Here is a 27,495-nt window from a genome sequence, read left to right on the forward strand (position 1 = left end):
AGGCTATTACTTAGTAAAGTTTTCCTTGACTTCAATATTGATAGCCTATACCAGTGATGGCTAACCTCCCAGCATGCTCCATTCATTTCTGTGGAGATCTGAAACAGCCTAGCAAGTGTGCATCTTGGGAGTTGTAGTTTTACCACAGCTGGAGTGCCGGAGGTTAGCCATCACAGGCCTATACAGTAAGACCGTATGACGGTCATATCCGTTTTGCGGACCGCAAACCGTGGACACAGGCTTCCATGTGTTTTTGGGTTCGTTCTTCCACACTGCAAAATATAAGACATGTCTATCTTTGCCACAACTTGTGGATCGCGGACCCAATAAACTCAATGGGTCTGCACCGTGATGCTGGGTGCACACGGCCGGTGTCTGTGGTTTGCGGTCCGTAAAACAGCTACAGCCACCACTCGGTCATGTGAATGTGGCCTAATTAGGAAAGGCCATCAATATTTGATTGGTGGTGCTGTGACTCCTGGCACCTCAGTCGAATTAAGGGACTTCAATGCTCCAGTGAGTGCCGCGTCCCCTTTACCGTTTACTCAGGCACAGCACCGTACACACAACAGTGGAGGTACCTGGTACAGCAGCAATGAAGAGGATGTTAACCCTTGAACTTCCAACATCATACCAAATACTGCTCATACACCCAGGAGGACAGGAAAGTTGACAGTCATGTCAAGACACGGTACAGTTTACATGTTTATTTTTCAAGAGGTTGTTCCAAAAATTTCCCTTATTATTTTTATGTTCTCTAGTAATGATGAATGTATTTTCCTGAATTCAACAGGAATTTTTTTTTCAGTGAAAGCAGAATTAAGTCTAAAATAGATAATACAGATTGAAAGAGACATGAGAATAACGTGAGCTGTAATGTACAGGCGCTTTCGAATTCTAAACATTGCAAAATCTTGATTCTCAAATTTAATATTTTGTATTTTTTTGATTATTTAGAATAATACTGATAGGGTTATATCAGAAATCGACCTAAAATAAACAGATACAGAACAGCACGTCAGGAGTCAACACAAGCTGCCTGAAGAAGGCTGGATAGAACAACTGGACGAATGCTATTATAATGTCACATAAGCCATAAAAACTGAATATTTATCTCAAAGTACTCCAAATATTTTTTTGGACTGGATGAATGATAGTATAAAATCTGCTAAACATAATCCTATATATTCTTTACAGGCCATGTCTGGATTCCTGTTTTAAAGGGAACATACTTAATGACAAAAAACTTTATTAATTAAGTCATGACACATAAAAAAAAAAGACCTTGACATTTCAAAATCTGTTGTGCTGATATTTCCTACTATAATAACGCCACAAACAACAGAATTGGTCAGGGAGCATTGGCAGATTATTAGGCCATTATTTTTTGGTTTTCCCGCTAGTAACTTTTAGGCCTCACATTTCATATAGAGCAATACGGTGGTCATGCTCCACCTGATGCCATACTGGTAGATAACAAATCATTAATACGGTGCTGTAATCATAAAACAGCATTTTTAAAATAACAAACAGTAAAAAAATAAAAATAAATGAATTTCAAATTGTGCAAATAGAATCAATTAAAATTTGTCATAATTTTACAGTTAAAAACATCTTTTGTTCATGTGGACCCAACAACGGGTGCTTTTTGGATAATTTTGTTTCCTCTATTATTTGGAACCCCTACAATGTATAATTTTAAAGAAGCTGTAAATTCACCAGAAACAGAAAGGGAAAACACTATGCCTCACCAAGAAGTAGTCATTTTTTTAGCAATACTTTTTATGCAATATGAAAAACACAAAAACACCATACCTCCCTGATAAATCACATCACTTGCCGACCTGCAGACCACCTACCAATCAAACATTCCCTTTCCTGCCAAATAACTGTATTCAGTGTACTCCGCCAAATCATCAAAAATTATCCCAAACAACCTATTCACCAGATGAGCCGTTACACCCGCCACAATAAAAAGAGAAAAAGAGACTGAAAGCCAGCTGGTCGTTCCTATTAAAATTTACCGAAAAGTCAGCATCATTATGGCATCTAAAGGAGTTAAATTCCCATGGGCTGACGAAAAATGCTGACAAGCAGGATAAAAATAAATGGAAATTTCATAGAAATTTCACAAAAATTCTGAATGACTTGCAGTAAAGTGCGAGCACACCTATTAATCAGCGGTTGGGTTGATGGCTCTATTTAAAGAATACCGGTCAATTTTCATAACCCTCAGACTGTCCAATGAACCTTTGGAAAACGCTGCTCCCTGCAAATGAGGCCACTGAGAACGAACCACCAAATGTACCAAAGATGGCTGAGAACCCCAACATGAACATCCCCCAGACACCACTTAATATGTCGATACCAACATCCGGTATGGCACATATCGTATAATAGGGGAAGCTTGCCATGTCGCAGAGGAATCTTGTAGGCAGCCTAAGTATGAGACATACAACTGATAACGCATTGTTGAGGACTCGTACAAAGCCACAAAGAATGTTGGCAAAAACACGGAGGACATCGCAAGGAATGTTCAGCAAGACTTTGCCTAGGGCGTAGATGTAGGTGGTGAGTGCAGTCCAGATCCAGTACAGTCGCCCAAAGACTAAATTGCAAACTTGTTTGAGAAGGAACCATACCAAGCACAGGACAGTCTTTACAATTTCATATATAATGCTGAAAATTAACTGGAAAAATCTTGTAAATGCTCCTGGTGTCGTAACAGGTGGTTCCTCCTCAGTTTGAGTTGAGGATTCGGATGATGATCTAAGTTCTGGGTGGACAGTGCCACCACCACACTGGTTGGAGAACAGCTTTACACCAGCAAGTTGGTTTTCCAGTTCTTCCACTGGGACCTGTTCCAGTCCATCTACATTGTCAGTCCTCTTAATAACCCCTAAGGACCAAGCATCAGGGATGTTACAGCAAGCAGCGAGCCAGACATACTCCGGAACGGTCACTTTATCATTTATTTTTGTATCAGATGGGACTGCTCCAGCAAGAAGGTGAAGGTTCTCTCCATTCTCACAATGAGGCAATAGCTTCTCCTTAATAAAAAGATCCACATCTGCGGCCCATTTCTCCTTGAACTCTGGTGTCAATGGCACAGCGCTGGTGAGAGCTGATGGAGCTCTATGGTAGAGAGGACCAGGCTGGTAGTCTGTTGAGGCATAGTCTTCTTCTAGGGCCTGGTTTGTCCCCAGAGTAGGAACCTTCTCTGTCACATCAGAACCTTTGTTGACTTCATCCAAACTACTCTTGGAATCGTCCACCTGTGAGAGATCAGAAGAGAAGAGCTTTGAGTATATGCAAATTAATGATTTTAAGCAACAAGTAATAGTCAAAGAGTCTGTTCTGTGAAAGGTGCTTCAGCACAAGTGCATACTTTAAAAAGTATGGCAAACATCTACAGAAAGGACATTAAACACAGAACAACATTGGAATGTGGCCTAGACCTTCAGGAATAAGCCACTTTTGGGCTCAAGGATCACAACTTTTACAGTCTACTAGGATGTACATAATCGATGCTGTGATGGGAAGTGGTAAAGAGGATGTCTGGTTTAGAAAACCCATTTTCAGAAAACCCTATTAAGGAATTCTGAATTAAAAGAATGGGTTCCCTTATTTAGGATCTTCATCTATGCCAGAGCGTGTCTTATCACTCTGGAGGACCCAGACCCATTCATTTTAATGATTACTGTGTAATGTTTCACTTCACCAGTGGTGGCACTGCAGGGAATTTGAACACAGATTACAGCTGATCGCTGGGGACACCAGCAGCAGTTGTGACCAGCTTATGATCAGGGTACACTTCTAACAAATAAGGGTTGTCAAAACTACTATATAAAAATCTGGATATTACACATCAATACTATGTTAGGTAAAATAACGAGTTTACCAATTTTGGTAGAAGCTTCAGTTTTTGAAGGTAAGGCTACTTTCACATCTGCGCTTTCCGCTATTGAGATCCGTCATAGGATCTCTATAGCGGAGGAAAACGCTTCTGTTCTGTCCCCATTCATTGTCAATGGGGACAAAACTGAACTGAACAAAAAGGAGTGCACCAGAATGCACGCAGCATTTTTTTGTCCGAGATGTGGTGAGGAGCAAGACGGATCAGTCATGACTCACAATGTAAGTCAATGGGGACGGATCCGTTTTCTCGGACACCATAGAAAAACGGATCACCCCCCAAATTGACTTTCAATGGTGTTCATGATGGATCCGTCTTGGCTTGTTAGAGATAATACAACTAGATCCGTTCATAATGGATGCAGACGGTTGTATTATCATGACGGAAGCGTTTTTGCTGATCCATGACAGATCAAGCAAAAACGCTAGTGTGAAAATAGCCTAATGTGTAACCAGAAAATGATGTATTGTGTAAATCAGTGTTTCCCAACCAGCGTGCCTCCAGCTGTTGCAAAACTACAACTCCCAGCATGCCCGAGCTGCATTTGGCTGTGCGGGCATGCTGGGAGGTGTCGTTTTGCAACAGCTGGAGGCACGCTGGTGTAAATCACATTTTATGTTAAAGAGATTTTTATTGATTTTCAATTTAATTTTCCATGTCACTATCTTTATTTAACAAACAAACTAACTAAAATCGTGCAGTTTTCGCCTAATATTGAGACTTCCTGTTCTGTACAAGTAAAATCAGTCATCTCATTATCACAGGCAGGACTGCAATGACATATCTCCTGTATATAGATAACACAGGATCCACCATTCACTATAGGTGATATCACAGCTTTTCTTCTCCCTCTTGACCTCTGCACAGGTCACAGAGCATGCCCAGAAAACTCTCCCATAGAAGTCAATGAGGTCCCCTCCAGTCTGCTGTGTCTATGGGCCATGTGGCTGCTCTCAAAGAACAGGAAGTCTTGTTTTTAGGACTAGTAGCCAGTGTGAAAACATGTTTTTAGGATTATTTTAAAGAGATAAGGACATAGGAAAATGCAAAAGAAAAATCACTAAGAATAATTTTTATATTTTTTCATTATTTTTTTTTTTTTTTACATAAAAACTTGATTTAAATAGGTAATTTCCTGAGGACACATTCCCTTTGAAGAGCATTTCTTTTTGGTGACCTCCGTGAGAGAGAGAGGGGCACTGTTGCTTTACTGTTAGGCTGGGTTCACACGAGCGTGTCCGGATTAGTTCCGGATGCGTCCCGGTGTGTTGTGGCAAACCCGCGCGAGTAGGAATGCAATTGCAGTCAGTTTTGACTGCGATTGCGTTCCGTTGTTCAGTTTTTATCGTGCGTGTGCAATGTGTTTTGCACGCGCGTGATAAAAAACCGACTGTGGTACCCAGACCCGAACTTCTTCACAGAAGTTCAGGTTTGGGTTCGGTGTTGTGTAGATGTTATTATTTTCCCTTATAACATGGTTATAAGGGAAAATAATAGCATTCTGAAAACAGAATGCTTAGTAGGTGATCAGTTGAGGGTTAAAAAAAATAAAAAAAATTAACTCACCTTCTCCGTTTGTTTGCGTAAGTCCCGGTCTCTTCTTTACTTCTCAAAAGATGAACTATGGGCTAAAGGACCTTTGGTGACGTCAGATCACATGCTCCAATCACATAGTCCATCACCGCGGTGATGGACCATGTGATTGGAGCATGTGATCTTACGTTATCAAAGGTCCTTTAGCCCATAGTTCATCTTTTGAGAAGTAAAGAAGAGACCGGGACTTACGCAAACAAACGGAGAAGGTGAGTTAATTTTTTTTATTTTTTAACCCTCAATTGACCTTCTACTAAGCATTCTGTATTCAGAATGCTATTATTTTCCCTTATAACCATGTTATAAGGGAAAATAATACAGTGTATAGACAGTCACCTAGCAACCGTGCGTGAAAATCGCACCGCATCCGCACTTGCTTGCGGATGCATGCGATTTTCACGCAACCCCATTCACTTCTATGGGGCCTGCGTTGCGTGAAAAACGCAGAATATAGAGCATGCTGCGATTTTCACGCAACGCATAAGTGATGCGTGAAAATAATCGCTCATCTGAACAGCCCCATTGAAATGAATGGGTCCAGATTCAGTGCGGGTGCAATGCGTTCACCTACCGCATTGCACCCGCGCGGAAATCTTGCCCGTGTGAACGCAGCCTTAGGAGCAAGCACTGCCCACAGTTAGTGGTGGTGAGTGGTACTGGAAACAGCGGTACAATAATGATATATTATAGAGCTGTACAATAATATTGTATAAGGCTGCGTTCACACGGGCGAGTATTCCACGCGGGTGCAATGCGGTAGGTGAACGCATTGCACCCGCACTGAATCTGGACCCATTCATTTCAATGGGGCTGTTCAGATGAGCGATGATTTTCACGCATCACTTATGCGTTGCGTGAAAATCGCAGCATGCTCTATATTCTGCGTTTTTCACGCAACGCAGGCCCCATAGAAGTGAATGGGGTTGCGTGAAAATCGCATGCATCCGCAAGCAAGTGCGGATGCGGTGCGATTTTCACGCACGGTTGCTAGGTGACTGTCTATACACTGTATTATTTTCCCTTATAACATGGTTATAAGGGAAAATAATAGCATTCTGAATACAGAATGCTTAGTAGAAGGTCAATTGAGGGTTAAAAAATAAAAAAAATTAACTCACCTTGTCCTCTTGTTCGCGTAGTTCTCCCGGTCTTTAGTTCTTTAAAAAGATGAACTATGGGCTAAAGGACCTTTGATGACGTAAGATCACATGCTCCAATCACATGGTCCATCACCGCGGTGATGGACCATGTGATTGGAGCATGTGATCTGACGTCACCAAAGGTCCTTTAGCCCATAGTTCATCTTTTGAGAAGTAAAGAAGAGACCGGGACTTACGCGAACAAACGGAGAAGGTGAGTTAATTTTTTTTATTTTTTTTAACCCTCAACTGATCACCTACTAAGCATTCTGTTTTCAGAATGCTATTATTTTCCCTTATAACCATGTTATAAGGGAAAATAATAACATCTACACAACACCGAACCCAAACCTGAACTTCTGTGAAGAAGTTCGGGTCTGGGTACCACAGTCGGTTTTTTATCACGCGCGTGCAAAACACATTGCACACGCACGATAAAAACTGAACAACGGAACGCAATCGCAGTCAAAACTGACTGCAATTGCATTCCTACTCGCGCGGGTTTGCCGCAACACACCGGGACGCATCCGGAACTAATCCGGACACGCTCGTGTGAACCCAGCCTTAGACAGTAAGAGAGATCAGATGAGACAGATTGCTCGATCGATATTTTTGCCTTCATTTTGCGGTCTCTGTGCTTTCCTAGTTCTCTATAATTTGACGTGTCCTTAAGGAGGCCTTAAGGACACGTCAAATTATAGAGAACTAGGAAAGCACAGAGACCGCAAAATGAAGGCAATGATTTTTGGATCCTCCAAAAATCAAGGATCACGGAACAACTGAAACCGTTTTTGCGGACACCAAAAAAACGTCCGTGTGCATGAGGCATGCACACAGACGTTTTTTTTGCGGTCCGCAAAAACGGTTTCAGTTGTTCCGTGATCCTTGATTTTTGGAGGATCCACGGACATGAAAAGTGAAAAAAAAAAACTAAGTCAAGTTTGCATTGAAAATGATAGGAAAAACGGACACGGATCACAGACGCGGATGACTATCTTGTGTGCATCCGTAATTTTTCACGGACCCATTGACTTGAATAGGTCCGTGAACCGTTGTCCGTGAAAAAAATAGGACAGGTCATATTTTTTTCACGGACTGGAAAAACGGATCACGGACGCGGAAGCCAAACGGTGCATTTTCCGATTTTTCCACGGACCCATTGAAAGTCAATGGGTCCGCGAAAAAAAACGGAAAACGGAACAACGGCCGCGGATGCACACAACGGTCGTGTGCATGAGGCCTAAAGGGAACTTGTCAGGTTGACCATGGTGTCTGAGCTGAAGGCAGCAGGTTATAGAGCAGGAGGAGCTGAGCAGACTGATATATGGTTTTATAGGAAAATATTCAGTATAACTTATAAATTTATCCATTTAAATTCCTGCTCTTTCTGGGCTTTGAAGTCCAGGAGGCGGTCCTATCAGTGATTGACAGCTCTCTCTGTATACAAAGTCATGGAGGGAATGCTGTCGATCACTGATAGGACCTCCTCCTGGACTTCACAGCCCAGAATGTTCAACGTGACAGGTGCCCTTTAAGATGCACACACTTTCTAACAAAAGCCTGATCGAAATGGACAGTGTTCAGTGAAGATAAAGCAGTCTTAGCCGCCCTCCCCCACCACAGATGTGAGCTTTCCTCCTTGGCTAATGACTTTGAGATATGACAGGACACTTAAATGCCCTCCTGAGTGACAGCGTGGTCGATAACAGCCTTTAGCAAAAATTCCTAATGCTTCCCCCAATGAGCAGTGACGCATGCTAACCGCCAGCCAGCAGGGTCCGGCATGCACTGATGGATGTCCATTTAACGCAATTAGCTAATGCTCTGAAATGCAAGCACACAAAATCTTCCATTTCAATAGGGACGTCTGAGATGTTGACTCGGAAGCTTAGATATCGATTCAGGAAAATAACGAACGGTTGCAAAAAATGCCCAGTTCACAAAAAAAAAGTGACGGATTAAAAAAAAATATATATAAATCTAATTTTTAAGACGGGAAAAATGGGCAGCCAATTTTGGACCTTAAAAAGGATTGTCCCTTTACAAACAGGATGGGGGATGTGTCTGATTGGCGGGAGTCCGTCCACTGGGGCCCCACCCATAGCCAAGCGCTAGTTTTCAGCCAGCTCTGGCGGTCCCATAGAGTTGAATGGAGCAGTAGAGCACGTGTGTGACCACCACTCCATTCAAACAGAGGGACTCAGGACCTCTTTTTCGTGATTGGTAGGGGGCCCCAGCAGTCAGAAACCCGCCAGACACTTATATCCTATCCTATGGTTTGTTATAGGACAAATCCTTTACAGGGGTTCTCCGGGAATAATGCCTGCCTCCGTAAATAGAAGACTCATACTTACCTGCCCCCCTGCCCCTGCTTCGTCTGTGCTGGCTCCTACATGTTCATGTTTCGGTCCCCGGCCTGTTTACATCTGGCGGTGCATGGGCACAGTCACATGCTCTGCTGCAGCCAAAAACTGGCTTCAGTGGTGATGTGCCCCTTGTGGCAGTTGTTGGCTGCGGTGGAGCAGGTGACCATGCCCATTCACCTCCAAATATAAACAGTCCGTGGTCCGGACATGCAGGAGCCAGCGCGGAGGACCGGAGTGGCAGGGAGTAAGTATAAGTCTTCTGTTTACAGAGGCAGACTCCGGGCATTATATAAAAAGGCATTAGGCAAGGGCTACACGGCGACACCTGTTGCGGCCTGGATTGACGAGTAGCGGTGATCCCATAGAAATGAATGGAATCGCCGCGGCAGTCGCAAGAAATCCAGCCGTCTCGGCACAACACCTTTAAAGCTCCCTCTAGTGGTGGCTGTAGGCCACCATTATGTGATAGTCTATGTCTATACTGGGGATATAGTAAGTATTAGCCACGAGCATGCTCACACCCCGTCTCACATATCACTGTCACAACAAGCAAACCAGCTGCATCACAGCTCATGGCATTTTGCAGAACCAGTTTTAGAGACTGCTTTATAATACTTAGACTGAACTAGTAGAAACATGACAAACAGGCCGCACTGCGATTCAGAAATGCTAAACAAATGACCGAAGGTGACTAATTATTGGAACACACTTTGGTCTATAAGGACTCACACCCAGAAGTCCAGCATGTGCAGTGCGACCAATGTCCGGCCTCTTCAAACAGTGGACTGGGCATCGGTGCCTTGAGTCGGACCCCCACCGGTCTAATATTAAAAAGCTGAACTGTATGCTGGTTTAATTGCCCCCTTGTGGACAACCTTTGAAACAATGCTCTTTGCCCCCACAACATGTCCCACCCTCTTGTGGACTACGTCACCCCTATCTGCTACCCTAAAACGACTTGCCCCTCTCCCCTTCTTCTCTGGCACCAAGTCAGATTCATATATCATTTACTATTCAATCCTTCCATGTTAACGCCACTATTTATGGAACCCAGCTTTTCCTTCAGAGAAGCAGGTAACACAAGTTGGTTCGTGGCACTCCCTTAACCCCTTAGTGACCACCAGTACGCCTTTTGACGGCGGTCACTAAGGGGCTTTGGGCTAGGCTGCCGCCTTTTTATGGCAGCCTAGATCTGTGCAGCAGAGAGCATGGGCTCCTGCTTCAACGGCCCGAAGAAGCGATGATCCGGGTTATGTAAGAGGTGGCGGGCTATGTGTACTTGGAAGTCAATGTATCAGGCAGCCATTATCCGTGTTGATGGACTTCCAACCATGAGATAGACATTTCTAGTGGATATCATTTACCTGTCTTCTCTTTCATATTTTGCCACCTACTTACCATATTGTTTTTCTGCATACATCTGTTTGTATCTATGTATAGCATATTATAGCTCCAATCTTGGAAGCTACAAGTATACCCTACCCCCTGATGAACCCATTGTAGTCGGGGAAACGCGTCGGGGTCTCCAGGGGGGGGGGGGTCATTCCCTCTGAACACAGTTAGGGTTATTTAGGGGAAAAACAGCTGAGGAACGAGGACAGAGAGTCTCCACTATTAGGATTCCTCTCTGGGCTGAGGGGTACTCCAGGGAGACAACCAAGGTAAGCTTATCCCCCTCCTCCTGAGACTCCCACCCATTCATATATATTTTGTGACATCTATGTGATTAAGTGTGGTATCTTTATCCAATCATAGTTTGGCCAATAGGTTTTAAAAAAGTTATATTAAACATTATATTTTTAAGGGTCTTATTCTTGTGGACATAAATAATTTTTTGATTTAACTAGACTTATAGATTATCTTGAAATATCTCATGGTATGTAAATGAATGTGTGCGCATCCGTAAAAAATACGGGCAGAACCTACGGCTGTGTGCATGAGCCCTTATAGGAACCTTTCTTGATTTCTTCTGAAGTGTGTACATAACCCTGGCCTCAACCTAAAGCACATGATTACACGGTTACAAAGTATGTGCCTCGCCCTAACCACAACCGCCGTTCCTGGCACAATCCTGTATGTCAACAAAAGGGGCACTAGAATCAGGAATCGGTATATTCTTCATGCACCTTTTATGATTTATTGTTACTGGTGTTTTTACTGGATTGTTGACCTGCGAAGAAAAGCATCTCACTTTACAGCTTGCCGCAAAATGAACGTTATGGCCACTTTTATCACTTCTAAGCGAAAGGTTAATGATAAAATAGTCGGTGTGTTGTACTGCATGAGCCTAGATGAGCAGCTTTTACAATTGGAATAGCACCAAGGAAGAAGAATATTTGCAATCCGGCAGAGAAGCGATGGTGCGGCTCAATACAAATGAATGAAGCGTACGGTCTGCTCCCTACTAGTCAGGCCTAAAGGTTCATTTGATAATCCGCATGGGTAGATATCAAATTATGCACAATGCAGACTCTGCGAAACTGACTTTAAGAAAATTCTCCCCTCAATAAATCTGCCCCCTAAACTATTTGGATTTCACTAAGGGTCCATTCACAAGAGAATATGCCTATTCTTGTCCGCTATTGCGGACAAGAATAGGACATGTTCTATTTTTTTCAGGATCGGAATTACGGACCCGGAAGTGCGTCGTGCGGCCCCATAGAAATGTATGGGTCCGCAATTCCGTTCCGCAAAATGCGGAATGGAATTGCGGATGTGTGAATGGAGCCTAATTCTGGATATAAAAGTTTTTTTTTAACAGGTGTAGGACATCAGGCTCCATTCTTTCAACCTATAAAACGCTTAAAGGGTAAATAAACGCTCCACGCCTGCAGCCCAGAAGGTGAGGCATGTCTTTTATTCCTCTGCATTACAGAGAAGGCAGAATGGCAGGCGAGCAAAGTAAAACCGCCCTCCAGTGCACATAAATCACAGCGTGAATGGCAGTGTATGAGCAGGAGGGTGTAGACTAAGTGGGTTATATAACACCGTAATGGCCTGGTATGTGGTCATCCAAGCTATTATACTTCCACTAATATAAAAGGTAGCCATTATACTATGGGTGGAAGATTTAATTAACTAATGGATATACCAGGTCACCCTCCAAAATATAGGTGTGACTGCTGGCGCTCATACACACAGGCACACTACAGGCATATTGTAGCTTCACAGAACTTTCAAGATATAGGGGACTGTAATATGGCATCTATAGACTTCTATAGTGCCCTCTGCTGGGGCTCGTTTGTTGTACCATGGTCCACCAATTCTCCTCTAGGACTGTAATATGGTGCTGCATGAAGTACCATACAGGCCATACCCAGTGTGAAGTACTTCGGCACAGGAACTCTGAGGTCTACATTTATTAATAATGGTGTTGTTTGCACCAATGACTTAAAGAGCCTCTGTCAGCATGGTCAACTTTAATAAACCAGGCATATTGTCATGTAGATTGTAGGCCCTCTCTCCTTCTGTACCAGTTTGTAACCCGTCTTGTTTATGATTAGTGCAATTTTCTGTATTATGTATGTGCACCGCTTATCATATGTACAGCGCTATGGAATGAATGGCGCTTTATTAATCAATAATAATAATATTGTATGAAAGGGCTCATCATGCTGATTAAAATGATACATTTCTTTTGTCTGTATAATAAACATTTTATTCATTTGCAAATGAGCATATTGGAGCACCAGGGGATGGAATTGAATGCTTGGAGCACCGCTCTGTAACACCCCTGTGCTCTGCACACTTACCCTTGCCCTTGATTAACTGAGCTAGACATCAGTATGCCAAGGTCAGAAATGTGTTGTAGAACTGTGTCCTAGCATGTACCAGTCATTCACTACATACTCTACCTGCTATAGCCTTACCATGTTGAGAATATAGGTTTTCTATGCTTAGAATGTTAATACATATTACTGGTTTCTTCACAGGCACAATGTATGATTGTCAAGAAACCAGTAATATGTATTAGGTTTCTAAGGATAGAAAGCATCTATTCTCAATATAGTAAGGCTATAGCCTTTTATTATGGGTTGAATGAGGGAGAGAAAAAAAAATAAAAATATAGAAACCTCTCCTGGGATCTGAAACTGAGACATCTACATGCAAGGCTGACCACCTATCTCCAGCCTTATCATATTGAGAAGAGTGATTCTCTCTCTCTCTCTCTATATATATATATATCTATATCTATCTCTATCTAATCATTATATATATATATATATATCTATATCTATCTCTATCTAATCATTATATATATATATATATATATATATATATATATATATATATATATATAGAAATCTAATGCATATTACCGGTTTCTTAAGAATCATATATTGTGCCTGTGAATAAGCCAGTAATATGTATTAGCTTTCTAAGCATAGAAAACCTCTATTCTCAAGATAGTAGGCTGTAGTAAATAGTGTATATGATATGTGCATGATAGGACACAGCTCTGTCCTCAGCATGCTGATATCTGGCCCTGTCAATCAAGGGGAGGGAGAAGTGTGCAGGACACATGAGTGTTACAAAAGCAGTGCTCCAAGGGTTCATCCCTGCCCCCTGGTGCTCCAAGTGGCTCATTTGCATATGAATAAAAATGCAGATCTCTCTGCAGCTGTTTAACACAATACAGACAAAAGAAAGGTACAATTTTATTCAGCATTGCCAACTGTACTAAGCAGTTTGCCTGGTTTAATAGGGTTGATTATGCCGACAGAGGCTCTTTAATTATCACTGCCAAATGAAATTGAAATAAAAGGTGCAAGAAGTCTAAATAGACAGCTTTCACAATGGCAATAGCAAAGAAAACGGAGAGGGCAGTTGGCGAGAATGGCGCCTAATACATAAAATATATGATCTGATCACAGTGTAGTGCTGTATGAGGTCCCGTTTAGTAATGTACTCAAGTCTAGTTATATTACATATCTGCGAGCAGATGTCGCAATAACGCCTGTACAAGCGTCATAGACGCCTCTTCAGGCGATATTACTCCTTAAAAAAAGTCTAAGGCGTACCAATACGCCTTAGACTTTCCCTGCCTTTCATCAGCGCAGTGGGCGGCACAGGCAGTGCAGCGATGCTGCCTGTGCCTGAAATGACCAATAACAAAGCTCCTTACAGCAAGGAGCTTTGTTATTGGTCGGATTGAGCGGGCAGCCGGACCATTCTGCACACTGCTCTGAAGTGAGGAGGAAGAGTCCTGCAGCGGCGAGAGATTCTCACCGGGTGGCGCCTGGCGGGGTCAGCGGTCTTAGGCTGTGGGTCGCTTCCTCCATGTGCTGACTGCGTCCTCTCCAGTGAAGAATGTGCGCCCAAACTCCATAGCAACTAGATACCAACAAACTCTCCCCAGGGCACTATATGCCTGAGCATGCTTGCCCTGGTCGGATGGATAAAATGATCGGGTCCGTGCTAGGCCAGTCGGGCGCAGCGCATGTTGACATGGAGACCTGGGGGGCTGATGGTGATGTGTTGGGGTGGGCTATGAGTTTGGGCGCACGTTCTTCACTGGAGAGGACGCTGTGAGCACATGGAGAAAGTGACCCACAGCCCGACCGTCCAGAACATGGAGTGAATGTGACTATTAGTGATGTCCGGATCATGAACGAATCGTTCATTTAAACCGATTCAGTTCACTGATCCGGAGGAGTCTGTTCCTCTGACTGAGCCGATCCGAATGAACCGGCTCAGTCAGATTAGCACAGAGGCAGCAGCAGGCAGTGTAATAGGAGCCGACAGTGGACGCTAGCCCCGCCCCTCCCTCCAACCAATCAGAGGCCACCAGCACTGACTCACAGCACAGGGGGAGTCGCAGGGACTCAGAGAATCGTCTGAGTCTATTAGTTAAAAGAATCGAATGAGTCACAGACTCATTTGATTCTTTGAGTTAAAAGAACTGTGAGTCACCGAATCCCTGCCAGGCTCCCTGTCTCCACAAGTCCGTGGGGGGAGGGGGGAGAGCATGTAGCAGAGCTAGTATAGCATGTAGCAGAGCTGTGTGTAGCATGTAGCAGAGCTAGTATAGCATGTAGCAGAGCTGTGTGTAGCATGTAGCAGCTCTGCTACATGCTATACTAGCTCTGCTACATGCTACACACAGCTCTGCTACATGCTATACTAGCTCTGTGTGTAGCATGTAGCAGAGCTGTGTGTGTACAGAGTGCATGCAGCAGTGTAGCAGAGCAGGAAGCCTGGTAGGGACTCGGTGACACGATTCTTTTAACTAATAAACTCTCAATTATCTGAGTCCCTGCAATAACTATAGCCACTGCATCACAGTCTGCTCCACTGCAGCAGAGCTGTGTTTGCCAGGAGCGAGTCCCTCCTGACCTTCGGTTCACTTGAGAGCCGACTCAGCAAGTGAACCGAAGATCCGATTCATGAATCTGTTCATTTGAATGAGCTGATTCAAATGAACCGATTCATCTGAAAGTGACTATTGCAAGACTTATGATTGGTGAGCACATTAAATGAATTTCTCATAATTAGACGGCACAATTTGTGATTGGTGCAATGTTATGTGTCCTGCTAGGATCTAAGAGGGCTTACATTTTTAGAGAGACTCCAGAAAAACCAAGGAGGGTTGGCAAATAAGCAATAGATTGTCCCAGATATAGGGACAGCCATTTTGCCTCCATTAGGTCTCATGTACACGACTGTATCCATTTTGAGGTCTGCAAATCGCAGATCCACAAAATATGGACATCCGTGTGCTATCCACATCTCCATGCTGCAAAAGATAGAGCATCTCCTGTTCTGGCGGACCCACTTAAATCAATGGGTCCGCAAGAAAATGCGGATTGCACACGGACCGCATCTGTGATTTGCGTACCGCAAAATGGATACAGTCGTGTGCTTCAGACCTTTATAGTGAAAGCCACAGTGCTCATAGATGTAAAGTACAGAGACGCCAAGTACACTATACTGTGCAATAGTCCAATATACCGTGTATAAGACTGTCCTATAACTGACCCCTGTGCATTCGTCCCAGACCGCCAGCCACTGCTCCCTGCCACAACCACTGCTCCCTGCCGCAACCACCAGACGTCCCAGACCACCAGCCACTGCTCCCTGCCACAACCACCAGACGTCCCAGACCGCCAGCCACTGCTCCCTGCCACAACCACTGCTCCCTGCCGCAACCACCAGACGTCCCAGACCACCAGCCACTGCTCCCTGCCACAACCACCAGACGTCCCAGACCACCAGCCACTGCTCCCTACAACAACCACCAGACGTCCCAGACCACCAGCCACTGCTCCCTGCCACAACCACTGCTCCCTGCCGCAACCACCAGACGTCCCAGACCACCAGCCACTGCTCCCTGCCACAACCACCAGACGTCCCAGACCGCCAGCCACTGCTCCCTGCCACAACCACTGCTCCCTGCCGCAACCACCAGACGTCCCAGACCACCAGCCACTGCTCCCTGCCACAACCACCAGACGTCCCAGACCACCAGCCACTGCTCCCTACAACAACCACCAGACGTCCCAGACCACCAGCCACTGCTCCCTGCCACAACCACCAGACGTCCCAGACCACCAGCCACTGCTCCCTGCCACAACCACCAGACGTCCCAGACCGCCAGCCACTGCTCCCTGCCACAACCACCAGCCACTGCTCCCTGCCACAACCACCAGCCACTGCTCCCTGCCACAACCACCAGCCACTGCTCCCTGCCACAACCACCAGCCACTGCTCCCTGCCACAACCACCAGCCACTGCTCCCTGCCACAACCACCAGCCACTGCTCCCTGCCACAACCACCAGCCACTGCTCCCTGCCACAACCACCAGCCACTGCTCCCTGCCACAACCACCAGCCACTGCTCCCTGCCACAACCACCAGACCGCCAGCCACTGCTCCCTGCCACAACCACCAGCCACTGCTCCCTGCCACAACCACCAGCCACTGCTCCCTGCCACAACCACCAGCCACTGCTCCCTGCCACAACCACCAGCCACTGCTCCCTGCCACAACCACCAGCCACTGCTCCCTGCCACAACCACCAGACCGCCAGCCACTGCTCCCTGCCACAACCACCAGCCACTGCTCCCTGCCACAACCACCAGACCGCCAGCCACTGCTCCCTGCCACAACCACCAGACGTCCCAGACCGCCAGCCACTGCTCCCTGCCACAACCACCAGACGTCCCAGACCGCCAGCCACTGCTCCCTGCCACAACCACCAGACGTCCCTGTTCAATTCTTATTGCATTGTGTTTTGCACAGTCTACCGCGCCGATCTCTACGTGACAGATTTGGTGCTTCAAGAAAGGTAGGGATTCAGTCTTCTGAGAGATAAAATTAAAAATGGTCAAAATTAGCTATTTCTGCATGGAAGACATTATAGAGGAGACTGGTAATGGTTTCCTTGCCGAAATAGCAACATCTTAACATTATTTAGGCCTGTGTATTATATATATGAATTACCGCAAATTACGTACTCCTCCTCGGCTAAAAATACTCCTCAAAAATGATCAGAGGAGTATTTTTACTCTTCCGGAAAAAATGTAGCGCGACCTCTGTCTGCGAGAATAAAGGGTATTATATGGCAACGATATGGAGCAGTACTGACTGCAATACAGTGGCCATGGTGCTCCATATTTTGCACTGAAATTCACATGAAGGTGTGAATGGACCCTAATGCGGTATTCACAGGCAGAAACATAGAATGTGTCGGCAGATAAGAACCATTTGGCCCATCCAGTCTGCCCAATATACTGAATACTATGAATAGCCCCTGGCCCTATCTTATATGAAGGATGGCCTTATGCCTATCCCATGCATGCTTAAACTCCTTCACTGTATTTGCAGCTACCACTTCTGCAGGAAGGCTATTCCATGCATCCACTACTCTCTCAGTAAAGTAATACTTCCTGATATTACTTTTAAACCTTTGCCCCTCTAATTTAAAACTATGTCCTCTTGTAGCAGTTTTTCTTCTTTTAAATATTCTCTCCTCTTTTACCTTGTTGATTCCCTTTATGTATTTAGCGGTTTCTATCATATCCCCTCTGTCTCGTCTTTCTTCCAAGCTATACATATTAAGGTCCTTTAATCTTTCCTGGTAAGTTTTATCCTGCAATCCATGTACTAGTTTAGTAGCTCTTCTCTGAACTCTCTCCAAAGTATCAATATCCTTCTGGAGATATGGTCTCCAGTACTGAGCACAATACTCCAAATGAGGTCTCACTAGTGCTCTGTAGAGCGGCATGAGCACCTCCCTCTTGTTACTGGTAATGCCTCTCCTTATACACCCAAGCATTCTGCTAGCATTTCCTGCTGCTCCATGACATTGTCTGCCTACCTTTAAGTCTTCTGAAATAATGACCCCTAAATCCCTTTCCTCAGATACTGAGGTTAGGACTGTATCACTGATTTTATATTATATTTTACGCCCCAGGTGCATTATCTTGCACTTATCAACATTTAACTTTAGTTGCCAGATTTTTGACCATTCCTCTAGTTTTCCTAAATCCTTTTCCATTTGGTGTATCCCTCCAGGAACATCAACCCTGTTACAAATCTTTGTGTCATCAGCAAAAAGACACACCTTACCATCGAGGCCTTCTGCAATTTCGCTGATAAAGATATTAAACAATATGGGTCCCAGAACAGATCCCTGAGGTACCCCACTGGTAACAAGACCTTGGTCTGAATATACTCCATTGACTACAACCCTCTGTTGTCTGTCCCTCAGCCACTGCCTAATCCATTCAACAATATGGGAGTCCAAGCCCAAAGACTGCAAATTATTGATAAGCCTTCTATGTGGGACAGTATCAAAAGCCTTACTAAAGTCTAGATAAGCGATGTCTACTGCACCTCCTCCATCTATTATTTTAGTCACCCAATCAAAAAAATCAATAAGATTAGTTTGACATGATCTCCCTGAAGTAAACCCATGCTGTTTTTCATCTTTCAATCCATGGGATTTTAGATGTTCCACAATCCTCTCCTTAAGGCCTCATGCACACGACCGTTGTGTGCATCCGCGGCCGTTGTTCCGTTTTTTTTCGCGGACCCATTGACTTTCAATGGGTCCGTGGAAAAATCGGAAAATGCACCGTTTGGCTTCCGCGTCCGTGATCCGTTTTTCCAGTCCGTGAAAAAAATATGACCTGTCCTATTTTTTTCACGGACAACGGTTCACGGAGCCATTCAAGTCAATGGGTCCGTGAAAAATCACGGATGCACACAAGATAGTCATCCGCGTCCGTGATCCGTGTCCGTGATCCGTGTCCGTTTTTCCTATTATTTTCAATGCAAACTTGACTTAGTTTTTTTTTTTCACTTTTCATGTCCGTGGATCCTCCAAAAATCAAGGAAGACCCACGGAAGAAAAAACGGTCACGGATCACGGAACAACGGAAATCCGTTTTGCGGACCGCAAAAAAAAACGGTCGTGTGCATGAGGCCTAAGTATGGTTTCCATTAATTTCCCCACTATTGATGTCAGGCTTACTGGCCTATAGTTGCCCGATTCCTCCCTACCACCTTTCTTGTGAATGGGCACAACATTTGCTAATTTCCAATCTTCTGGGACGACTCCTGTTGCTAGTGATTGGTTAAATAAATCTGTTAATGGTTTTGCTAGTTCACCGCTGAGCTCTTTTAATAGCTTTGGGTGCATCCCATCAGGCCCCTGTGACTTATTTGTATTAATTTTAGACAGCTGACTTAGAACCTCTTCCTCTGTAAAGACACATGCATCAAAAGATTCATCAGATACGTCTTACTTCATTTTTTACTACCGTACTTGCTGCATTATTTTCAGCTACAGATCAGGGGAGCGGTCACATATTACATAATGGTCTGTTATTATAATATATTATCGGTATATTAGGAACAGAATAAAATAGTGCCGAAGAGCTGCCCATACCCAATGTATTAATATCAGTATTCTGGCAAGCTGTACAACTTACTTAAGAACTTGCTATCTCTGTGAGGTCAGACATGGCCACTGTCCACAGAACTGATCTAATATAACCCACTTATTATATCTTAAAGGTGACCTGGCATTTCAAACTATTTTATTTGCTTTGAATATTTGTGTATAAAGCCTATAGTCTGCGTTGTACTATGGCGGTCTCGTAGAGAATAAATAGACTGGCAGCAGTGATGCGTGACCTGCCGCCCCATTTATTTGAAGCAACGGGGGCCATGATGTTATGATCATCCAGGGTCCCGGAGGTTGGACCTCCACCAATCAAATGTTTATTTGAGTAGAGAATACTGATTGAATTGGTGCACGGCTTGTTACAAGAGAGCTCTTAAATGGGTTGTCCTATTGAGGCAACTTACCCCCTATCCAAAGGGTAGAGAAGAAGTGTCTGATTAGAAGGGGTCCAACCAAAAGAAGAAAGTCATGGTGGATTGGTTTTATTTCAAAGATGAGCAACACATGATGGGGGAGATTCATCAAAACTGGTGTAAAAGAAAACTGACTTAGTTGCCCATAGCAACCAATCAGATTCCACCTTTCATTTTTCGGAGCTCCTCTTGAAAAAGAAAAGTAGAATCTGGTTGCTATGGGCAACTAAGCCAGTTTTCCTTTACACTTAGGGTTGCCACTTTTCCCAACTAAAAATATTGGCCAAGTTTAGCCACACCCCAAAGGGTGCGTGGTTGCAGGGTGTGGCTTAACATGCTTTACTAATAAGCGTTCCACAATGGAAGCGCTCATTAGTAACAGTCCGCACAGGAAAATACCGGCAATTAATATTGCCGGTAGAAAAAAGTTTAAATACCGGCCTTGCTGCTGAGATAAAGGCCAGACAACCCTATTTACACTAGTTTGATAAATCTCCCCCAATGTGTTCAGCAGTCACCCCATCTATGACATCATTCATGCAGATTTGGTGCCTTTTTACTCATCTTTTTTCTTTGGCCGACCCTAGTTTTGGTCCCAAAAATCCATATTTCTGTCCACAGATTTCCCATTTTAGTTTTGGCTAATGAAAATGCATTCAAAACGGCACTGTATGAATATAACAGAATAACATAAGTGGACACATTCTGGCAGTTAGGCCTCATTTATCAAACAGAAAAAGCAGGCCTTGTGGACCATAGCAACCAATCACAGAGCAGCTTTCATTTTTCCAAAGCAGTTTAAGAAATGAACGCTGAGTTCCGATAGGTTGCCATGGGCAACGAGGCCTGCTTTTCTTTCTTGATTACTGAGGCTCATCTATAATAAGCTGGTAACACCTAACTTTTTAAAGCCTTTTCTATAGATGTCTTTTGACTGGCCACTCACAGTTACGGCCAGAGGGTATTCTCCCTTATAATTAGGCAGCCATAACGAGCCCATTCATCATCTGAGGATAGCTGGAGCCGTGTATACAATGACACTGGAGACGCTTGTCAAGTATAAAGAGATGTAAATAAGCTAAACACCAGTATAGAGATAATCCCACAGAGCTGGCATTGTACATAGATGCCTAGGGCTGCGGGCAGATATAAGGGCATAGTCATGGTAATTTGTCTTTGGCTTTCCCAACAACTGTACCTGTATATAAAAGAATGCTGAAAGGGGTTGTCCAAGAAAATAAAATTCTTGTACAAGCCCGAAACTGGCTTGGGGGCCTCTGCAGCGGTGACATGCCAGTATACGACTCATCACCGATGCAGCCAATCACCGTCCCCAAGCGTGTACAGCCAAGCGGTTATGTGCTGTATACATGCATGTAATATACTGAGGGCAGTGGGCACAATGGGGTCCATTATGTATACTAGGGGCACTAGGGTGCATTATAAATACTAGGGGCACTATAGGAGGCGAGGCTTTACTATATTATATACACACACACACACACATACACACTGAACGCACTACAGATACGCATTATTTATATTTGGGGCACTATGGGGGGCATTATTATATACTGAGGTCACTAAAGCCAATGAAAATTATCTTTCTTTAACTGCCATTAAAACTAATGACAAACAGACGTTAAAACACAGATAAGACGGCCAGGAAATGGATGCACATAGATGAAAAATGGCCATAAAAAACTATGAAAGGTATTTGGGAATATATTTATAATAAAATAATATGTACGCTAAGTATTTTCATTTTCTTAATTCCTGGAGAACCCCTTTAAAGGGATATTCCGGTTACATTAACTTATAAACTATCCACAGTATAGGGGATAATTATTAGATCGGTGGGGGTCCTACTGCTGGGTCCCCCACCAATCACGAGAATAGTAGCCCCATACCCCCTGGGTGGGACCTACAAAAAGATTTAAAAATAAATAAATAAAAAAAAGTAAATAAAATTTTACAAAAATAAACAAAAACAAAAAAGGTACAGCAATTAAAAAAATATGTAAAAAAAAAAAAAAAAATGCCATTAAAAATGGATAAAGCATGCATCAGGTGAGTCTCCAGGATTAAGGCTGTGACTCCTCGGTGACTTTTAGTCCCTTGACATCATGGAAATTATCTATGAATTTGTGGACGACTTGTAATAGGACGGTCATGCATTTCTCATACATGGAGGTCACAGGGTAGTTCTTGTAATCTATGAATTATGCTGAACATTGTGGAAACCTCACCATGGATCCCTCGCCTAAGGATTCATTCACACCATCAGTGTTTGGTCAGTATTTTGCGTCAGTAGGTGTAAGCCAAAACCAGGAATGCAACCAGCAGAGGGAAAGTATAAGGGCTGATGCCCGCGAATGCATTGTGGCCCGCAAATAGCGGGTCCACTATACACGGGCACCGGCAGTGTGCACCCCGCATCACAGATGCCGACCCATGCACTACTTTTTTTGCAGTGCGGAATGTCTGATGCGGATCGCGGACCCCTTTTAAGTGAATGGGTCTGCAATCTGCATGTGGCGGCCCTACGGTCGGTACCAGTGCTTTGCGGACCGCAATTTGTGTGCATGAGCCCTAACGGAAAGGATTTTGCCTTTTCTGTGCTTTGCATCCGCTACTGGTTTGGTTGACAAATGCTGATGTAAAACACGGAGTGTGAATGAAGCTTTAGGGTGGCTGCACACAGTACAGATTTATCTGCCAAAATGGCATAAAAAAAATAAAAGTACAGAAATCAGAACTATTTATTGCTGATTTTGGTGCAGATTTTCTCTCTGGCTTCAAGCACACGAACGTTGTTCGTTTCCATGTCCGTTCCGTTTTAGGCATTGTTACAATGGATCCGCGAAAAAAAAAAAAAACGGATGGCATATGGATCAGTTTTTTTTTTGGCGGACCGCAATACACATACGGTCGTGTGCATGTAGCCTTTAGGTTAACAACCCCACTGAAGTCTAGGGGAAAAAGTATTATATAGAAGGCAAACGTCATTCACTTTGCTGGTACTGTAGTACGCTGCGTTTTTTTCAGCATGAAAATCCTCTTAGAAAGGGCTCCTGCACACGACCGTATGTATTTTGCGGTCTGCAGAACACGGATGACGTCCGTGTGCCTTCTGTATTTTGCAGAAGGGAACAGCTGGCCCCTAATAGAACAGTCCTACACTTGTCCGTAATGCAGACAATAGTAGGACGTGTTCTATAGTTCTGCGGAATGGACATAGGAAAACGGAATTCGCACGGAGTAACTTCTGTTGTTTTTTTTGCAGACCCTTTGAAATGAATGGTTCCGCATACGGTCCACAAAAAACCCGGAACGGACGCGTTAAGAAAATACGTTCATGTGCACGAGCCCAAAGAACGCACGTAATCTGCATCGTGTGTAATCAGCAGTAGGCTGGGTTCACACAGGACTGAAAATCCAGGGGGGGAAAAAACTTACTGTATTACATGCGGTTTTAGCGGCGGAAAAGCCAGCGGACTTCACCCTCTTCATTGCAAAGGGTGAAATCTCCAGGAGAGATCCGCAGCATAAACTGATATGCCGAAAATCCACAACGTCGTCAAATCCGCCGCTGTTCAGTCATGTGTGAACCCGGCCTTACGGTCTCATCTCGGACAACGCTTATTTGCTGTCCCCGCAGGCAGTAGCTGCCTGTGAGCCTCTGGGATCTCCTTCCGGCTCCAGGAGAAATATTTGCCCAAACGAAGCCATGCTGAGCGGAGCTGTAAAATGCCGTTGTGCCCGTTGATGCTCGGTCCGTCACCAGTGAGGCAGCAGCGGGCACGCAGCCAGCAGGAGGAGGCGAGGCGTGGTGACAATGCCTCCCGTTCACAGCTGACGTCCGGCAAATCTGTGACAGCAGATACAAGCGCTTAATTCTTTTCTGCTGATCCATCGGGAATGTATTCTCTGCTTGTCACAACACGCTGCCGTCATCTGCGCCGCCATAAAGAGACCAGCGCTGCAGCCGTTTGCGTGATCCTTATGCACAGTGTTTGTGTCTATGGCAGAACGTGCAAAAAATAGTCCTAGATCTTTTTTGCTATTTTTTTTCTGAAGGGAGGCAGAGGGATAAATCAGTGCAAGGCCGACCGTATTGTGCGGTCTGCTAACCGCAGAGCCGCAAAATACAGGTACCAGCTGTGCGCATCCCGTAATTTCCTTGGGCCCCATTGTCAGAATGCCTATTGTTGTCCGCAAAACGGACGAGAATGGTATATGTTCTATTTTTTTTTGTAGACGTGCGGGTGTATAGAAGCGGACAGCATGAATGGATCCGAATCTAATCCGCAAAAAAAACGATTGTGTGCATGAGGCCTAAACCACATGTGGCCACCTGTCTCAGCGTCACGTGACCTAAGGCCTCTTTCACACGAGCGTGACGGATTGGCTCCGGATGCGTTCAGTGAAACTCACACCATTTTGCAAGCAGTTCAGTCAGTTTTGTCTGCGATTGCGTTCAGTTTTTTCTGCGCTGGTGCAATGCGTTTTGATGCGTTTTTCACGTGCGTGATAAAAAAAACTGAAGGTTTACAAACAACATCTCTTAGCAACCATCAGTGAAAAACGCATCGCATCCGCACCCGCTTCCAGATGCGATGCGTTTTTCACTGAACCGCTATTCACTTCCATGGGGCCAGGGCAGCGTGAAAAACGCACAATATAGAACAGGCTGCGTTTTTCACGCAACGCAGAACTGATGCGTGAAAAAACCCATTGGAATGAATGGGTCAGGATTCAGTGCGGGTTCTGTGCGTTCACGTCACGCATTGCACCCGTGCGGAAAACTCGCTCGTGTGAAAGGGGCCTAAGGGTGCTCTTAGGCTAGGGCTACACGACGACATTTTGTCGCACCAATATCGCGCGACAATATTTATAATGATAATCAATGGTGTCGCACTGCGACGTGCTGCGACTGTCCAAGATAGATTTTTCTGCGACTGTCGCGTTGCAGTATGTCGCAGTGCAACACCATAGACTATCATTATAGTGTCGCGTGACACGTGTCGTCGTGTGGCCCTAGCCTTACACACAGCAGATTTTGTTGCAGAAAGTTTCTGTCCTATTTTTTTCGCGGAAAACGGTTTGCGGACCCATTCAAGCCAATGGGACCGCAAAAAAACACGGAGGCACACAAGATTGTCATCCGCGTCCGTTTTTTTCCTATCATTTGCATGGCAAACCTGACTTTCCTTCATGTCTGGTGATCCTCCAAAAATAAAGGAAGACACACGGAAACGGATAACGGAACCCCATTTTGCGGAACGGAACACAACAACGGTCGTGTGCATGAGGCCTAAGATGAATGGAACCGATTTTCAGTTGCAAAAATTCTCTGCAACAAAAACCGCCATGTGTGAACGCACCCTCAACCTCCTGGCAGCCGCAACTCTCTAGTCTTTACAGCGGAAATCACCGACGATCAGATCTCAGACCAGGGGAAGCTCTGGACAGCGGCCACTACAGGAGAAATGTAGTATGACACTGCGCCTTTTCCAATGAATGGCCATGCGTGTATTACATGGCCAATGCTGAGTCCTCCACAGTGGGAGCTGCTCAGGCTCATAGCTGGGGGCCCCTAGTCTGTGATGTCCCTACTAGTGAAGGATCCAAAACCAGAAAGAAGCACTGATGAACCACAAAAGGAGGAGGCATCAGCAGTCACTGATTTCTGGATGCTCCCACAAGCCCTTTCTCTGCTGTACTCTCTTACTTGGGTGGAAACTATTCATCCTGAGCTCCCTGGTTCCTGGTCTACACTGGAAACAATGTCACGGGCAGGGCTGTATGGTGTGCGGATAGAAATCTGCACAACAAAGCAGATGGTGAATGTCATGGTATTATAGACACCAGATCTCAGAGTCCGTCTACTGGAAAGAAGTACCAACCAGTGCCACTTACTGGCCAGCTGAAACGCGTCTACACAATGGATGGGAATGGATACAATAGTGATGGCTTTGTTTGGAAACTATGCAGCGAGCGAGCAGTGCACAGATGATACAGGAGTGGGGCACAGTCACCAAAATACACTGTCCAGACCCGCTGTATACGTTATATACACACACTATACGTTATATATGTCAGCGTGCTGGCGCAGGCTTCGTGGATGACACATTATATATACACCCTGTATATACTCATCTACAGACAGCTCTTTGTGCTGGTGCAGGCTTCACAGATAATGTTATACAATATATATATATATACACATACACACACTGTATACATTATATATACACACTATACATATGATTTACCCCCCACCTATAGACAGCTCTTTGTGATATGCAGGCTCCATGGATGATACATTATATACCCCCACCTATAGACAGCCCTTTGTGCAGACTCCCCCGGTGATATATATACACACACAATATACATATTATATACCCTCACCCTTTGTGCAGGCTCCCCGATGACGTCATGCATTGCAGTGACCCCCCCAGGCTCCCCGATGACGTCATGCATTGCAGTGACCCCCCCCCCCCAAGGCTCCCCGATGACGTCATGCATTGCAGTGACCCCCCCAGGCTCCCCGATGACGTCATGCATTGCAGTGACCCCCCTCTTTTACCTGGGGCTCCACCATCCAGCCTGCCCACGCTGCCCCCGCATCCTCCTGGTATGTGAAGGCGGAGTAGACCGGGATCTTGTGCTCGGTGCTGTACAGGGTGGCGTACTGCTTGTCCCCCTGGTACCTCTGGCAGATCTTGACGTTGCCCGGCTGGGTGAAGCCCTGGGGCGGGCTGCCCTGGTGGAAGAAGTCGTTGCACTCCGAGAAGCCGTCTTCGCCCTCGTGCACCAGGCGGGCGTGCAGGGCACCGGGCAGTGCCAGGAAGAGGAGCAGTGCGGCCGCCGTCATGTTCCCTGCGCTGAGCACACTACTACTACCTGCCTGGCCGGGGATGAGGAGGAGAGAAGAATTTAGGAGGAGGAGGAATGGAGGAGCCGCTCCCCTGCAGCCGCCAGCACACGGCGCCGTGCTGCAGTATCAGGCGGACTGCGGGGCCGCGCGGCATGCTGGGAGATTCCTCCCTGTGCTGTCAGGATGCTGCCAGGGGGAGGGCTGCCACCCTGTGCTATGGGCAGTGTATATCACCTGTGCCCGGGGTACTGTACCCACCAGTCTGTACAC

The 27,495-nt window shown here is 45.1% G+C and overlaps 1 protein-coding gene across 1 annotated transcript; it reads right to left on the reverse strand.

Annotated features, from left to right (window-relative positions):
- Nucleotides 1-692: 692 nt before the first annotated feature.
- On the reverse strand, nt 693-27,495 carry ENDOD1 (endonuclease domain containing 1). Its single transcript, XM_040426318.1, has 2 exons — nt 26,935-27,495; nt 693-3,275 (listed from the first exon to the last, which is right to left on the reverse strand). Exons 1-2 carry the CDS (start codon nt 27,220-27,222, stop codon nt 2,217-2,219), a joined length of 1,347 nt encoding a protein of 448 aa, XP_040282252.1. The 5' UTR covers nt 27,223-27,495; the 3' UTR covers nt 693-2,216.

Source organism: Bufo bufo, chromosome 3 (genome assembly GCF_905171765.1).
Source record: "Bufo bufo chromosome 3, aBufBuf1.1, whole genome shotgun sequence".
NCBI lineage: Eukaryota > Metazoa > Chordata > Amphibia > Anura > Bufonidae > Bufo > Bufo bufo.